This window comes from Ovis aries, chromosome 11, assembly GCF_016772045.2.
Source record: "Ovis aries strain OAR_USU_Benz2616 breed Rambouillet chromosome 11, ARS-UI_Ramb_v3.0, whole genome shotgun sequence".
NCBI lineage: Eukaryota > Metazoa > Chordata > Mammalia > Artiodactyla > Bovidae > Ovis > Ovis aries.
Window position 1 is genome coordinate 50599446 of NC_056064.1, and position 16659 is coordinate 50616104.

At 58.6% G+C, this 16659-nt stretch overlaps 2 protein-coding genes and 1 long non-coding RNA gene across 4 annotated transcripts; 1 reads left to right on the top strand and 2 right to left on the bottom strand.

Annotated features, from left to right (window-relative positions):
* The first annotated feature begins 1025 nt into the window (after window positions 1-1025).
* LOC121820645 (uncharacterized) lies at window positions 1026-1471 on the top strand. Its single transcript, XR_006061276.1, has 2 exons — window positions 1026-1144; window positions 1256-1471. It is a non-coding gene; the product is annotated as an uncharacterized LOC121820645 (long non-coding RNA).
* A 911-nt stretch (window positions 1472-2382) lies between these two features.
* On the bottom strand, window positions 2383-9439 carry SLC25A10 (solute carrier family 25 member 10). Of its 2 annotated transcripts, NM_001127291.1 has the most exon segments (13): window positions 3567-3668; window positions 3757-3813; window positions 4359-4373; window positions 4375-4436; window positions 4721-4722; window positions 4725-4813; window positions 5068-5138; window positions 5240-5283; window positions 6107-6148; window positions 6382-6430; window positions 6510-6624; window positions 7174-7293; window positions 9347-9439. In NM_001127291.1, coding segments are annotated over 13 exon segments (861 nt in total).
* Window positions 9440-12690: 3251 nt separating this feature from the next.
* On the bottom strand, window positions 12691-16647 carry MRPL12 (mitochondrial ribosomal protein L12). Its single transcript, XM_027974271.3, has 5 exons — window positions 16410-16647; window positions 15609-15795; window positions 15352-15435; window positions 13183-13317; window positions 12691-13085 (listed from the first exon to the last, which is right to left on the bottom strand). Exons 1-5 carry the CDS (start codon window positions 16481-16483, stop codon window positions 12969-12971), a joined length of 597 nt encoding a protein of 198 aa, XP_027830072.1. The 5' UTR covers window positions 16484-16647; the 3' UTR covers window positions 12691-12968.
* Between the last annotated feature and the right edge of the window lie 12 nt (window positions 16648-16659).

Consider the following 16659-nt stretch of genomic DNA (forward strand, 5'->3'; position numbering starts at 1 on the left):
CTTGGGGTGCACCTGAGCCCCCCCTCTCGTGATGAAGCCACCCTCTCCTCTGCCTGTCTTTGAGGCTCTGCCAACATGCAAGTGAGGGGGCTGCCTCCCCGCTAGAGCAAGCCGAGCACACAGCTCCGCTTGTTCTCATTTTGCGTGGTTTTTATCCATTTCTACCCATTTTATAGTTTCAGCTCTGTGGTCCATTTTGAGGAACGTTTGCCTGTGTGTGGGAGGGCCCACGCTCACTCTTCGTGTGGTTGTCCAGTTGTTGAAAAGGCGTCTTTCCCTGCTGCCTTGTCTTGGCACCCTTGCTCAGACTTCTTGACAATGGACTCCTGGTGTGTAACTTTTTGTGAACTATTGTCTTTAAGGAAGAAAGGTGGAGATTGAATCATGAAATGCTGAGCTTGCTTCCCTGCCAGCGTGAAATCCATCACTTCCTTACCTGGAGTCAGGTGACCCACAGGTGGGGCTGCTCCTCTATTTTGCTCGCCTTCTCAGGCTGGTTCTGAGCCAACACAGGTGGAGAACTCCCTAGGGAAGGGCTTCATTTCTGACTTGCCCCTTTTCCTGCTTTCCCCTGCCTGCCTCGTTTTTCCCCTCTTGCCCCCATCCAGGAAGCTGGGCCCCTGCAGGGTGGGTAGGCAGGTACTGTGCCAACTCCCATGGCCCACCAGTAAACACTGCATCCCTTCACTATCCTTTGCACCTCGCCCTCCCCAAACCACATGGGGCCCTTCGTCCCCTGACACTGGTCCAGGAAGCGCCACGTAAGCTGGCTGGGCTGGGAGGAGGCTGGTGAAATGCCATCTTCTCAGGCTGCCTGGGCACTCTTGCAGGCAGGTAAAGAGGATCCCAATGCTTCCAATCAAAGCAGCTTTAAGGGCAGAGAATGTGGCCCTGTGTGGCTGTTTCTGAGATTTGCTGTTTTCAACTTGCCAGGGGTCTGAGAAAAGTGGCAGCCTGCCCCACAACCAGTCATGTGCCTCCGCCCCTCCCGCTTCACTTCCTGGACTCTGGGTTCCAACCACCTCAGTGGGACTCCAGCTTGGGTGCTGGGGCACCAGACTGGACATTCTGTGAGGCTCTGGGTGCTCCACGCCCGCCCGCCTGCCTGCCCGCCCAGGGCTCAGGAAGTCTGGTCCACAGCCAGGTGTGCTTCCAGACCCATGGCTGCTTTGTGCCCAACACTGCAGTGGAAACTGCACTCTACACCCAGCACCATCACCCAGAAATGTGACTCTAATCCAGGTCTCTCTGCCAGTTTTAGGAAATTCACAGAGGGAGGGGCCAAATCAGACAGGAGAAGCAGCTGGATCCAGGACCTGGCTTCTCTCGCGGAGAGGACGAGGAGGGGACATGCACCATAGAGACGTAAGTAGACCTCAGCTGGACTTGATTCAAACAAAACCAACTACTTAATGACATGCACGTGGTAACCCCGGAAATTTGATGATGGTAACATGGGCCATTATATGTACAGTGAATTATTATTGCAGTTATGTTCGAATTTTTTAAAGACCGTTTTCAGAGACTTGGTAAGTATTTATAAACGACAGGACATCTGAGATTTGCTTCCAAATAATCCAGTGGTGGGAAAGGGTCTGTAGGGCTTGGAGAACACAGGCCTGGTGAAAACTCACTGCTGAGGCTCGGGTGGGCATGTGGGTGGTTTGTTGTTTAAGTAACAGCTTTGTTGTAATACAGTAATTTTCAGGTTACAGAGCTATGCAACCATAACCATGACTTAAAATTTTTTATCTGCTTGAAATGCTCCTCCTTGCTTCATGGCACGGGGTCAGAGGCACTGATGTCTGAACCGTCTGGGGCGTTTCTGTTCATCCCCGACTAGGGCAGCAGGAGCCCCAGGGTAGCTCCCACCTGTCCTGGGACAGCAAACGGTCACAGGTGGTGTTTACACCAGCTCCTGCCCCAGCCTGAGGGTCTGTAGCCCACAGAACCTGGGTATGCCAGTCCAGTCTGTTTGCTGGATGATAGGCGAGTATCCAAAAGGCCAGGGCTCTGACTCAAGGGGCATCTCCAGGGAGACCAGGCTGCAGCACCAACCCCCTGCCCCTACCACAGGAACTGTCTCGAGGGGCTTGTAGTGGCAGGTGCCTGCTGGGAAGGGGCAGCCCTGGGTGGGGGTGTCCAGTGACTTGGATCCGGGACCGCAACACTGAGTCCCTCAACCAGCCCCATACCCTGCTCTTCCCCCAGCCCTCTGCCCACAGGCCATCCCAGTGCATCCAGTCAGAGCGGTGGCTTCTCCCCTGCTTTGGCCCCTGCCCCTCGATAAACCCTAGAGCTCTTTTTGAAAGGTGCAAAGGAGGATCTCATAGGCCCTGACCGCGAGGCAGACTGGTTAGGGCCCTGGATGCAGAACCAGACTCAGCACTTCACCGTCCTTTATTAACATCCCTGCAGGGCAATGTGGGACTGCTGGCCACTTGCTGGGGGGGTGGGGCAGTGGCACAGTGCCCATGTGACTGGGGGAGGCCGACAGATGCAGCCCCCAGCCTCCTTTGCAGGCTGCTTTGGGCATTTTGGCTGACCGGCTCCTGGGGACCTTGCAGGTGACTGCGGTGCAGTCAGCCCCCGTGGACATGCCACTCCTGCTCAGGGAGCCAGGAGGGGTCACTGCACAGCCCCAAAGACAGCAGCCTCCTCCTGGCGCTGAAAGGTTTTGGTGAAACTAACTGTTTAGAGCTGGGCTTCCCTGGTAGCTCAGCTGGTAAAGAATACGCCTGCAATGCAGGAGACCTGGGTTCAGTCCCTGGGTTGGGAAGATCCCCTGGCGAAGGGAATGGTTATCCACTCCAGCATTCTGGCCTGGAGAATTCCATGGACTGGACATCCATGGGCTCGCAAAGAGTCGGACATGACTGAGCGAGTTTCACTTGTTAAAGCCAGTGGGGGTGGGCTGGACCAGGAGGGGTGGGTGGGGTGCCTGAGGGTCACACGCAGGCCCTTCCTCCTGGGTACTCATTCTGCCCTGACCTGGCAGCTGTGGGGCGCAGCTGCCTTAGAGAACATCATGAAAGCTATGGTCCCTCTGCTGGGATGAAAGTGCAAGTGTACACACCATTCAATGGGTGGTGCTGGGGGTTCACACCCCCTACTCCACCACCCGGGTCCTCAGTGGGAGCTCCTGGGGGTCCTGGGCTTCATGAAAGGAAGAGACTTCAGGGGCTGGAGACCCCAGCCCCTAAAAGTCTGCCCAGCCCACCCCTCCCAGCTCCAGGGTTAACTGTCTACCTGGGGAGAGAACACCCAACCCGGGGCCTACACCCTCCAAGAGAGTTACTGCTGTGCACAGGGCGCCGCTGGACACCAGGCAGGGAGAGTCAGTGGTGGCAGCGGGAGGTGGAGGTGAAGCCAGCAGCTTGGGAGGGGACAACGGTCACTGGGCTGGCCAGGCAGGCTGGGGTGGGGGTCCTGGGCCAGGGAGGAGGGGGCCGGAGCACAGTGGGCGAGTGCTGGGCTCAGGGCAGTGCTCAGCTGCCAACCCTCTGGGACTCTGGAATAAACTGGCGCAGGGGGCTGGGCGTGACCCAGCTGCTCCCACCGCCACATCAGGACGGCACTTTGATGCCAAAGTGCTTGCGAAGCTGTTCCAGAAACACGAACGTGAGCACAGTGTGTGGCATGAGGCGGATGCCAGCAGGCACGAGGCCCTGCGGGAGAAAGGAGGGGAGCATGAAGACAGCTCTGGAGGGAGAGCCCCCCACCCTACACCCCCTACCCTGCCCCCCTGCCCCAAACCTTGTAAAAGGCCAGCGGCCCCAGCTTCGCTGTCTCCATGGCGCAGTGCAGAACACCCTGCAAAAAAACACCAAATAATGAAATAAAACGGAAAGCTGCTCTTCAAAAGGCAGGAACCCCCACCACCTCATCACCCCCTCCCCCGCCACCAGTGCCAGTAGCTGCTCACACTGATAGTGGGCGTAAGTGTGCAGAGCAGCAGACCTGAAAGTTCAAAGGTAAACACGGGGAGTAGGGCTGGTGGGCACAAAGGTCAAGGGCTGCCCTCGCCCGTTAGCCAGGCAGAACTAGAATTTAAAAGCACACCAGGGCCAGGCTGACCCGCCAGGAACCCACGGTTCTTGGCCGGCTGCCACAGACACAGAAGATACCATGCGTAATGGAGGGAGCCCTGGACAGGTGCTTGGCCCCAGGCGCTGGACCCGCCACCCTGCTATGACCAGGCTGCCTCTGTTACCATGTCAAAGAACCTGACTTAAAAATACACTTGGGGCCCAGGCGGCTGCAGGCCTGATGGCAGCTGGGAGGGACACAGCCTCGTCTGTACCCCGGCCCAGGGACACAGGCTCACCTGCCAGCAGCAGGGCGGGAAGCCCACTCACCCGATACTCGCCCTTGGCATTCATCAGCCGGGTCTTCAGCACATCCAGGGGCTGGCACAGGAATGTGGCACATCCACCCTGGAGGGCAAGTTGTCACCAATGGATCTGCCAGGAGGGCAGGAGGGCACCCCTTACCTCCCCTCCGCAGGCCTGTCTGGACTCCCAGGAGGTGTCCCCAGGGCCATGGGGACAACATGAACAGTCCCAGCCTGGGCTCTGGGGATCCATGGGCTCCTCCCACTAATGCAGAGCCCAAGAGGGGCAGCTACCACCCTCACCAAAGCCTCCCACCCTTCTGAGCTCTTGCTCCGCCCAGGCGCCCCCAGCTGTCAAGGCTGGTCAGGGACCCCCCAACTACTCACCGCAATGAAGCTGGAGATAAAGTGCGTGAAGATGCCGTCGGACAAGTAGCCTGTGCTGAGGACCAGCTGCTTGGCTTGATCGTAGCAGGACAGCTGTCAGGAAGCGGGGACGGTCAGGACACAAGGGACAGCTCAGGGGAAAGCAGTGGGGCCCGCAACGACACCAACTGGACGGACCAAGTACCAGCTCTGTGGGTCATCCACAGACACCATACAGGGGCAGACAGACCAGGCCCAGACCCGCCTGAGCCCACATCTGCAGCCCCACATGTGTTAGTGCCCGCTGCCTTCCGGGCCCCTGACCCCCAGATGCTGCCTGAGAATGCCGCCCCAAGCCGAAGTTCTACCTGGCCCACGGTGACCAACATCCCTCGACTGGATGCCATGGTGGCGCCTGAGAACAGCTTCTTGAGACCCTCTGTTGGGGGAAGAGGAGAGGTTGGGTGCCCAGCCCGAAGCACCTCCCCAGCCATCCCCTAAGGCCTGGAGGCTGTCCCAGGCCCCCACCTCCTGTCTTACCTTCTCGGGCCACACGGTACAGGCCATCCAGGGCGTGGGCATAGCTGCCGGGGGACAGAGAGTGAAGCTCTGACCACAGGCTCCCACAGGAAGGTCCTCCCCACGAAGAGCCATGCCCCCATCACAGGCCAGGAGGAACCCAAAGCATCACAGGGCCAGAGGACATCAGCCTTTTCTGAGAGCTCAGAGTGGTCTCACTGCTCAGGGGACCTCAGGGCCTAAAGATCCCCTGGGTTCCACAGGAAAACCCCCTCACTGGGGGGCTGCCAGCTCCGAGGCTGGTCACGCCTGCAGGCTGTTCCTGAGGGCAGGAGGAAGGGACGCCCTGCCAGGTCCCCTTCCCGACCTACTCAGTCTGCCCTCCCCACGGCCTGTGCTCCGGCCAGAGAGTGGACAGCGGGATCGTCTGGGCCCACACTTCTCCCTGAATTGGCTGATGCTGGCGCCCAGGGTTTAACTACGGTGTCTGTCCATAAACAGGGTCTCAGAACCCACGGTGTCTCAGATCTCACACAATGATGTTTTTATCACAGAAACAACCTCCCAGCTCCCAAACCCTTTTGAAGACCACATAAGCTTCTAACTTACCCTCCGTGAAGCATGTGCAAGTATAAGAGGGAGCAGAGAGTGACCAGCCCCCGCACCTCCCAGTCTGGCCCCAACCCTGGGTCCTCCCACAGGGGTAGGACCCAGAGATGCTGGAAGGCCCCTCACAATGTATGCTTCCAACATCCACCAGCTGCCCCATTGCTCCATGTGACCCCACAGGTGTGGTGGCCCATAAGACTCCCCACTGGGTCCCGCAGAGCTGCTCAGAGGTCTTCTCAGCCCTGGTCCCCAAACCCATGGGCACACCGGGTGACTCACTTTCGGCGCTGATTCTGGGGCAGCTTCATGTCATTCTGCATCCTGAAAACAAGCAGAGAGTTCAAGAGGGCAGGGCCAGACACCCCACAGACCCCAGTGGGAGTGAGCAGCTGGCCCTACCCAGGGCTGCCCCATCACAGGCTCAGCACCACCCTCCTGCGCCCCAGACCCCAAGATCTGAGTGACACGTTTTACGCGGAACACACTGAGACCCTAGTGAGCCAATCTGGCCCCGCTGGGGGACAGCAAAACCCGGGCCTCAGGGCCGCACTGACCTGACGTTGACCATGTCCGCAGGGGTCCCCACAAAGCCGCCGATGCAACCTGGCACAACAGCCAACACATGACCACTGACAATGCCTCCTGCCTCACCTGCACCACCCCCTCCCTCCTGGCTGCTCACCACTGATGGAGCCCAGCAAGACCTTCTTGTAGAAGGGCAGGGGGCCTTCACTGCCTTTGGTCACCTGGTCCCGCACGGTCTCGTAGATGGCAAACCGAGTCAGGGAGTAGGTCATCTGGGGAGAAGGGGCCCAGCTCAGAGGGTGCAGGAGGAAGGATGGTGCTGGGCACTCCCACATCCTTGGCCCTCCGGTGTACGGACCTCACCATGTGGGCCACAGGGACACCCAGGAACCTTCCAGAGGCCACACAGCCAGCAAGCAGCTGAGCCATTTAAAAAACCTAGGGCTGACTGAGTCCAGGCCCCACCCTCCTCATCCCCTATCATGTCCCTGCAAGCCTCAGTTTCCCCATCTGTAGGTGGAGGTCTCGGGCCAGCTGTGCCAGCTGGGCTGACTCTGTGCAAGGCAGAAGCCATGCCTTGCGCCCACCCCGGGGGGCTGCTGGTCCCCCAGGCCTTGTAGTTCTGTCCTTGTAAGAAGTCTTGAGAATGAGAGAGTAACTTCCAGGCCCAAAGGGCATCTATGGTGGGCAGGAGGGAGGCCAGCGACCCCTCCGCCTCCGTGGGCTGAGAGTGGGCTCTGGGATCAGTCCTAAGGAAGGGATCGCTGGCCATGAGTCTCCATCCACCCACTACCCTGGGAGATGGGGCCCCCCAGAGGTACCTGTCTGCACAGGGAGGCGCTCAGCCCGTTGTAGAGCGCCAGGACGCCATCAGAGCGCACCACCTGCAGCGCCATGCCCGTCATGCGCATCTTTACCTCCTGCTGCGTCTGCAGGTGCACCTGTGGGGGAGGGTCCCACCACTCAGAGCCACACCCCACCTCGAGCCCGCCCTGGCCAGCTCTGCTCTAAAGCCGTTTGCCACAAGTGCTACCAGCGCCTGTATTGAGACAGGAAACTGAGCTGGGAGGGATTGGGGGCAGGAAGAGAAAGGGACGACAGAGGATGAGATGGCTGGATGGCATCACTGACTCGATGGAAGTGAGTCTGGGTGAACTCCAGGAGTTGGTGATGGACAGGGAGGACTGGCGTGCTGCGATTCATGGGGTCGCAGAGTCAGACAGGACTGAGCGACTGAACTGAACTGAAGGCACCAGCTGGGACGTCTGGCGCCAAGCTCTGTTCCACACCATCACCTCACAGGAGACAACGCCAGCCAATATGGGAGCGCAATTCCAGCTGCCTTGGAGCGGAGTCATCAGCCCCATCCTTTAGATGAGGACACCGGGAGACTCCAGAGCCCCACTTGGTAGCCTCCCAAGAGAACAGAATTAGGGGACTCAGAGATGTCCTGAGGAAACAGGGGAGGCTCGGGAGAGGTGGGTGGAGCTCCGTGGGGCACCCAGGGGGAGGGGCACTTCGGAGTCCCTTCCTGAATCACACTCTCAGGCTCTACACGTCCTGCCCGGACACGCGGGGGCAAGGTACTGGCTCTGCTGCCTTAGTCTCTCTTGGCTGTGAGCCGGGAACCTAGGGCCTGGGGGCAGGGTGGCCACACAGCAGCACCCCATGCAGGTAAGCCATTGTGAGGGTTCAGCCAAGATGTGGGGCAAAGGCAGAGATCAAGGAGCTTTAAGATACTTTTTTTCCCAAAGACAATGCCGAGAGGAGGCCTCTATGGCTGCCCACACTGCCTGCTGCAGCCCAGCCCAAGGCCATGTGCTCCCTGGGCCAGAGGGCGGCCACATTCCTGTGGCCAGCCACCTCCCAGACTCCCACCCCCACGCTAAGTGTGCAGCAGAAAATAACACCTGGGGGTAGGGCAAGGGGCAGTGACGCCCAAAGGAGCCTTGAACAAGGGAAAAGGCTGGCCTGGGGCCAGGGAAGGCTCCAAGAGTCCTTGAAAGCTGTTTCTCCAGTCTGACCCTCCAGGGCCTGTGATGGGGGAGGGGGAGGAGGACACAGGGACCTGCATGGGCAGAAAGTAAAACAAAGTGCCCATGAGAAAGGTTTCCTCTTCCTACAAGCCCAAAGCACCTAATACCTGGCCCTGCTTGGCCAGGCCACGTCACAGGCCCTGGCGGCTACCAGGAGCCACAGAGGACCCTCCCAGGTCTCTGAAATGCTGGAGGGGCTGCCAGTTTCAGCCCCACCCCCAACGTCTATTAATCCTGCCTTTCCTGGTGGCCAGGCCAAAGCTTTAGGGATAGTTGGATCAGCCCAAAACCCAGGTGCCAATCCCTCCAAGGGGGCCAGCGTGGGTTTCAGGCTGCTCTGGGTGGGAATAAGGAAGGGGATGGCCAAATGACCGCTCTTGCCAACAGCCTCTGTAAGACCACAGCCCACGTACTGTGGCCCAGGGCCCACTTGCCAAAATATGCTTTGAGTTTCTGGCCTTTCTTTGTTGTTTGTGGTGAGTAAGGAGCAAAAAACTGGTCTGCCTCAGAGACAAGGGAAACTCTGTCTTATTCTGCCCCATAGGCAATTTTTTTTTTTTTTTTCCAAAAAAATGTAGAAAGTGTGATTGCTTCTCGATGGAAGAAACAATCACCCTCACTGGGCAGGACCTGCACGCAGGCTGGGACCATGGCTTCCAGATGCTCACCCACCTCCCAGGAGGAAGCAGCCCAAAGCAGAAGCGCAGGCCACATCCCTCCTCCGTCTACTGGTGTGTTTGGTGGGCACCCACTAGGCAGAGGGAGCGCGTGGTCCTGCTGGGATGCCGACAGCTGCGCTTACTGAGAAGCACCCTCAGGAGAGCTGGGAGGGAGACCAGCCCAAGGTCACACAGGTAGCAGAGCGGGGGCCAAGGGGCACCTCTGCCGCCCGTTCCACGCAGAGCCTCCGGGCGGGGGCGACAGCCCGGCCCGAGGCCCTCCCCACAGCCGTGCTCACCTTGAGCAGGTCCAGCGGGTGCGTGCAGCAGGCGGCCCCGCATGACGCCAGCCCACCGAAGTACCAGCGCGACACGCGCGCCTCATCCGCCATGGCCCGGGCGCCGCCGCCGCCGCCGCCAAGGAGCGCAGGTTACCAGCCCCGACCCGGCCTGTGAAACCCAGACGCCGGCCCGGCCCAGCTCCAGCCCCTCCCCTGCCCGATCCGGCCCGGTCCTCGTAGCCGCCCGCCGCGCGTTCAAAGGTTCGCCGGACGCCTTCGCTGCAGACAACCAATGCACCCGCGCGGCCCGGGGGCGGGAGCTAACGGGCGGGGCCTCAGAGACCCCGCCCCCAAGCCCGAGGGTGGGTCCCGAGCCTTAAAGCGCCCGCGGCTCGGTAGGCTAACGCGGTGGGCTCCAGCGAGCCGCCCCAGTGGAGGCGGCTCAGTGGGACCCCCTCACTGGCCGGACCGCAGGAAGCCTGCTAGGTAGACCTTCCTCGTTCCTCTCAGGGACCTGCGGCCTCCCCTATGCTGCGCCGGCCAGCCCGCGGGGCGGCCCCGGCGCCTAAGGCACGTCTGCAAAGGTCACGGCCCGAGTAGCTCGGGCGCTCGGCCAGCCCCCACCCCTCCTAGAGGCCTGCCTCCCATAAGCGCCCTGCCGCTGCCGCGGCCCGGAACTTGCCCCTGGTTGCCTAGCCCCGCGGCGCAGGCCCCGGATACGTACAGCTGCTAGGGGCAGCGGAAAACCTCCACGGATCACAACCTGCGGATTACAGGCAATTCGGAGACTAGCCGCCCCGCCTACCCATCTCTCCCGAACGCCCAGCCTTAGGCCAGCTCTGACCAGACAGTCCCCAGGCAGCTACCCTGAGGCGGCACAGGATGGGGATTCTGGGCGTGAGGGCTCGGGCTCCTGGGAGGCGGTAGTCAACAAACTGTCCCGGCCTAGCCGGAGCCGCGCACCTCCCAGCAAACTGGAAGCGCACGTGCGCTGCTAGCCAGAAGGCGCGCCTGCGGGGCAGAGAAATCTGGGTCCCCAGGGCCGCTTTTGGACAGGGCCCCATGGATCTCAGGGGAGGCAGAGCCAGAGACCCCTGCACTAGTAAAGGCCCTATGTCCTGCTGTCCCAGCTTAGCCACTGCAGCCCCCAGCCCAAGGGAGAAGGGTGAGGGGCACCAGGGAAGCAAATCTTGGCCCCTGGACCCACGGGGCACCAGGAATCACAAGTCCAGCCCAGCCTAAGCAAACAGGGATTCTCTGTCGGAGGCAAAAGTTGCCAGAGCAAACCCTATTTGCCTAAAGCGGCCTCCTGGAAACTAAGGAAACTGCCTTCTAGAACCAAAGGAGGCCTCTGCCCTCTGTCATCAGTTGAGAGGGTGAACAGCTGGCTACAGATTTCCAGCCCAGAATTGCCAAGGAGCCTGGGATGGGGCCAGTGGTAGAGGTGTGCTGAAAAGGCAGTTGAAGTATAGGAGAAATCCTGGGAACAACAGGAATGCCCCAAGAGTGGGGCACCCTTTTTAGAAAAAGGTGGATTTTGCAAACTATAGGTCTAGGAACTCAAAAAGATCCCAAATTTTCAAAAGGATCCCAAACACTTGTGCATAAATCCGAAGGGATGGGGACTTTGGGCCAACAGCTTGGCCTGGCAGCCAGGGATCCCTGTTCAGGGATCTGGTGTCTGTGCTGCAGGGTTTACACTTTCTTGGTTTCCGGGCAGAGAGGATGCAGCCCTGTGGGTGGCCTGGCATACATACGTCCCTGGAATCGGCAGGGAGGAGGACGTGGCGGGTGTCTATGGGGTGAGAGGCACATGGCTAGCTCTCGTTCTGCCACTGCTGTGTCCTCTGTGATCATCTCATGAGCCTGCACGAAGGCCAACTCCTACCAGGCTCTGAAGGGATCTTCTAAGTTCTTCTGTGGGTGCCAGCAGGGCAACTTAGGATGCCCAGCAGACCCACCTCCCAACACCAGGCCTAAGGGCTAAGTGGGCTTCAGGGACCCAGGGTGATCCCCCGTGGCACACCCAACCTATTTCCAGGTCTGAGACACCTTAGAGCTACCACAGGCTAGAGCAGGTCAGGGGGCGCTGGAAGGGTCCAGAGGCCTGGGCCAAGGGGCTGCCTGAGAAGGGGAGGCTGAGGATCTTCAGCGCCTTCAGACAGGACTGTGAGGTCAGGTGGGGGCACCATGGCAGCATCCTGTCTGTTTTAAGCAATGCGGGAGGAAGTTGGGCTTGATGGTCCCACAGGTAGACACACCTTTAGCAAATACTACCATGAACAAAGTGACCGCTCCTTGGCGGGTGGGGTGAAGGGAGCCCATGTCATCACCCTACCTGCCCTGGAAAAAGGTGAAGGAGCTCAGAGGATAAGCGGCCTTTAAAGGTCACCCATAGGGCGGGAGGTGGGGTGTGACCACACACGCCTGGGCTGAGGGGTGTTCCTGAGCCTGGACCACTCCCTGCCCCTAGGAAACGGCAGCAGATCCGCAGCCAACACTTTGCCCCAGGTAGCCAGCTGTCCCTTCTGCTAAGTGAAGGCACACCCAGAGATCTGGTGCCGGCCAGTCGTTTACTTCATGGGTCCCAGGCCTGGCTAGTGGGGCTCTCCAGTCAGGGGGCCGCCTCCCCTCTCCTGGGATTCTTCATCTGGGAGCCTGGCAGCTCCTGGACCTATCCCGAGCCATCTCACCCAGAGGGTAGCACTCCCAGACCGAGTGTCCCCTTCTGGTCCCACAAACCAAGGGAGGGGGCTCCAGGTGGGACCTAAAGACCCAGGCCAGAGGGGGTGGGTCCCCACAAGTCACAGGAACTATGGGCCTCCCCAGAGTGGATACTCAAAAAGCCCTGCAGCTGCCTGCCCTCAGCTCCAGGGGCCTCCTGCCATGGGCCAGTGATGGCGCTTCCCCAGGAGAAGGAAGCCAAGGGTCCTTGGAGAAAAGAGAGCACTAGGCAGAGCCTGCAAGCTTGGGTGATCACTGCCACCTGTAAACGTCACTCTGGCACCAGGTCACCTCTTCTTACCAAATCCCTGGCTCTATGACAAAGCTCCCTGAGCCCCTCTAAGGGAGCAGTGGACACCCCCCAACTGCTGTAGTCTTGCAAAGCGCACCCTCCTGCCTTCTGTGCCCCAGCTATGGTACACACCTCACTCTCACCTGCCCAGGTCTGTATTTGCTGTTAAAGACCACCAACACTTAAAGACAAGGAGTTCCAAAGGCACCCCCACCAGCTCCCAGGTGAAGATTTAGTGCCAGCCACGCAGGAGCTGCCACCCCCACAAGCAGGACAAGTATGCGTTGGGACCTCAGAGGACAGCCCGCTGCACGTGGTGCCCAACCGACACACATGACTCCACACACAGGGCCTACACAATGCATTTTTCCCAGCGGCCACGGGGGGCGTGTACACTCCTGGTAGATTCTGGAGTCCTTCTCCCTGGGGCTGCACACTCAGTGGCTGCCCCTCCCTCCCCATCTCAGCAGGTCCATCCGTCTGTCCCAGAATGGAGTTGGCCTCGTGGTGTGGATGCCCAGTTCTGCTCCAAGGCTGCTCCATCCACTGAGCCTGGATGCTGGGCGCAAAGCAGGCGGAGCCCCACTCAGGGCCCGGGAACCCTGTCCACAGTCTCCTGGGCGGCTACTCCAGAACCACAGTGCCGCCCACTGCCTCCAGGGCCGCCTTGATCTTCTCGGCCTCGGCCTTGGCCACGTTGGCTTTGATTTCCTGAGGCAGGGATTCCACCAGCTTCTTTGCCTGCCAGAGAGTAAAGTCAGAACCCAATCTGGGCCTGGGTCAGCCTGAGAGCTGTCAGTGGCGGTGGGAGAGGGCTGTGTGGTACACGGAACCTCACCTGGACGAGGTTGATGCCCTGGACATAGTTCTTGATCTCCTTGATCAGCTTCACCTTGTCCACGGGCTTTGCCTCTGTCAGGCGGACAGTGAAATGTGTCCGTTCTTTTTGTTTGGGGACGTCATCTTCTGCTGCCTGGGGGAAGGAGGGAGGAAGTGGGTGGCAAGGTGAGAAAGGACGGGGTGAAGCAAGCAGATTCATTCCCAGGCCACCCTGTCCTGCAACCCAAACGCAAGACCCAGGCAGGCTGCTTGACAAAGCCTACAATTTTGCCAGGAGGTCACAGTGAGACAAGTGGGCTTAGGCTGCCAAACTGGGTGCTCTCCTCGCCTAATCCATTCCATCTCTCCAGATGCTGCTCTAAAACTACCTTCTGCCCCCACCACCCAGCACTCTAGTTTCCTTGTCCTTTAAAAACTGTACTTTTGAGACAAGGAAAAATGACACCATAAGCACTCTGCAGATAACACTACAGAAAAGTAGTGCAAGCCCAAGGTTACATACTGATGACAAATGTACGACCAGCTTCAGCTCCACCAGGTGACCAATAATGGGACAACTGGGCATGACAGAGCTCCAGCAGTGAAGACTACAGCACCCCCAGACCAGGGACTACATGGGCCAACAGCCTGGGGCAGTTCTACTTTGGGTGTGCTGCCTAATTATGAACAGCACCCCCTTTATTCTTAAAAGCGCTCCAGTTTAGACAAGTTACACAGTAATTCTCTCCTTGCCCCAGATGTTTAGCCTGTATAATCACCTTCCAGTTCATGGTGTGGGAAGGAGTGTGGACAAGGCTGGTGGCACTATCAGACACATGTGGGATGTGGGAAGCTCCACAGGACCCCTGACCTGGTTTCCTCAGTAGGTGATGGCTGGGGGAAGGGGGTTGAGGGCAGCCACCCAGATTTAAGAGGCTTGAGAAACCCAACAACCAAATGCAACACAGAGACCTCTTTTGGATTTGAGTAAAGTGACTGTTTTAAAGAAAGTCTGGGACATTCCTGGTGCTACAGTGGATAAAAATCTGCCTGCCAATGCAGGGAACATGGGTTTGATGCCTGGTCAGGGAAGATTCCACATGCTTTGGAATAACTATGCCCATGTGCCACAACTACTGAGCCCGTGGTCTAGAGCCTATGCTCCACCAACAAGAGGAGTGACCGCAGTGAGAGGCCAGAGCACCACAGCTGGAGAGTGGCCCTCGCTCTCCACAACTAGAGAAAGCCTGTAAGCAGCAACGAAGACCCTGTGCAACCGAAAACAAAACTAAACACTTTTTTAAAAAAAAAAGGGTCTAGAAATGGAACTTCTCTGGTGGTCCAGTGGTTAAAGAATATGCCTTCCAATGCAGAGGACAAGAGTTTGACTCCTGGTCAGGGAACTAAGATCCCGCATGGCTTGGGGCAACGAAGCCCTCCTGCCTCTACAACAGTGCCGCAACTAAGACTAATAAATAAAAAAACTATTTAAAAAAGTCTGGAACTATTAGCAAAACTTGAAGAGGCTAGGGTAGGAAGCCCTGCTAATTGCATTTGTTGTGCAAACAGCTCCTGGTAACACGAGGAAACACGTGCTTTCAGAGATGGATGGTGGAACACACGAGGCAGAAGAGATCAGAAATCTGTCTCAAGCTTCAAAGAACAGGTGAAGCAAATGTGGCAAAACCTTTATGATTTCTGACGCTGGGAAATGCATATCAATAATTGCGTTATTTCTCCTTGTGGATAAGTCCGAGATATCCATGGCCCTGCTATCCCTCTGCCTCACTCTCATCCTTAGCTCCTCAAGTCTTTCCTCAGAGTTTCCTTCCCTGCAGCCTTTCTTAAAACTGTAACCCGCTCCCTCCCTTAAGAGCTTTTTCCTTACTCTTTTCCCTTTCTGTTTGATACAAATTCTTTTTTTTGTTGTTTTCTCGCCTTTGGCTGTTCCCCTCCACCACAAACATGGTCTTCATATGGGCAGGAACCTGCACAGTCTTGGCAGGGAAGAGATGCCAGTGAGGGTGCCGGGGTGCCCACAGCCAGAAACCACACAGACCCACAGGCTGTGCCTGGTTGACACAAGACCAAGATGAGGGATGAGGAGAGAAACCTGGCCATGTGATCTCAGGCAAGATATCAGCTGGACACCAGAGAAACACCGCTTTATGCACCGGCCTGAGCTCACCTCTGGGGCTGCTGGGGCAGGGGCAGTCCCAGGCACCATGCCACCCATCGGCATCAACCCGACATCTTGGATCTTCAGTGTTTTCTGCAGAGACAAAGAAGGATAGTTTCAGGAGCTGGTTGTTCCACCCAGACATGCTCAGGAACACGCCTGGCAAGGTCCTTGCATTTATGGAGCACACTTTGGATAATTTACCAAACTCCCAAATACCCCAGCAAGGGGCCCCAGAACTCCTTGCCCAGCCTGAGCACTGATACCTTCAGGAGCTCGTTGAGGTCGGAGATCTCCAGCAGCGTGAGGCTGGCAATGTCCTGGACCAGCTGCTGGATCTTGGGGGGGTATTCCTTGGGGGCGTTATCCAGGGGGGCACCAGTGAGGGCCTCCCCCCTTCGATGGCTGCTGCATCTCATAAGCCGCACAGCGCAGACGTGAGGTACCTGTTGCCTGAACCCCATTAAAACAGAGTCGTCAGCCTAGCACAGGCAGGTGACATGGGCCAGGCAGGTAGGTGCCATGAGCTCAGAAGACCTAGCTCCTTGGTCCCAACCCAGGTTCTCAGACTCCAGGGACCGCGTGGATAACAAAAGGGATTTCCCAGCCATTTTATACATCCTTCAAAGGGCCTTGGAAACCCACATAACTGTTTGCAGACACGCTACCCACGACGTTTCCGGCTTGGATGAACTCTACCAGTCCATGGACGTAAAGCAATTACCGGAATGCATTTTGCCACGCAAACTTTCAGAACCTGCGGTCCCTGGCGGTAGAACGCCACATCAACTCATGGGAGTCCTACCACGCCACTGTGCTGCCGGGGAAACTGAGGCCCGGAGAAAAGCACGGACCGGTCCAAGGTCATCCGGGGCCACCCTAGAACTATCGGCGGCCCGTGAGGTCAGGGGATCGTTAAGTGGGGGCCCCGTGCCTACCAAGCACGTAGGGACTCGCCGAGTCGGGGGAAGCCCCCCGAGCGCGGGAGCCGCCCCAACGTGCACCCTCAGTGCCGGGCAAAGGGCCCTATCCTATCAGCCTGCCCGGCCCTCAGCGGCCCGCAGTACCTGACGAGGCGAAGCGCAGCGGCTCGAAGCCCGAGACAGGGCCCCCATAGGAGGCTTGTGGCCGACGGCAGCATCGCTGCACAGGAGAGAAGGTCACACGCGGATCCTAGTAGGCGGGACGCTCTAGCCGCCGGGGCCACCGGACGGACGAGCTGGGGAGGACACTCTAGCCACCAGGACTACCAAGCGTAAAGTTGGGTAGTACGCTCTAGCCTCCAGGACAGCCTCGCATCAAACTGGAGGAGGACGC

What these genes read in the sequence shown, in the direction of transcription:
- MRPL12 (XM_027974271.3), bottom strand. Translation starts at nt 16,483, where the DNA reads ATGCTGCCGTCGGCCACAAGCCTCCTATGGGGGCCCTGTCTCGGGCTT. An exon ending in ACCTCAACGAGCTCCTGAAG is followed by an intron (nt 15,436 to 15,608) that starts GTATCAGTGCTC and finishes TTGTCTCTGCAG; the next exon opens with AAAACACTGAAGATCCAAGA. An exon ending in AGGGCATCAACCTCGTCCAG is followed by an intron (nt 13,086 to 13,182) that starts GTGAGGTTCCGT and finishes ACTCTCTGGCAG; the next exon opens with GCAAAGAAGCTGGTGGAATC.
- SLC25A10 (XM_042255177.1), bottom strand. Translation starts at nt 9,102, where the DNA reads ATGTGGCCTGCGCTTCTGCTTTGGGCTGCTTCCTCCTGGGAG. An exon ending in GCGCCTCCCTGTGCAGACAG is followed by an intron (nt 6,625 to 7,173) that starts GTACCTCTGGGG and finishes CCTTCTCCCCAG; the next exon opens with ATGACCTACTCCCTGACTCG. An exon ending in GCGGACATGGTCAACGTCAG is followed by an intron (nt 6,149 to 6,381) that starts GTCAGTGCGGCC and finishes GCTTGTTTTCAG; the next exon opens with GATGCAGAATGACATGAAGC.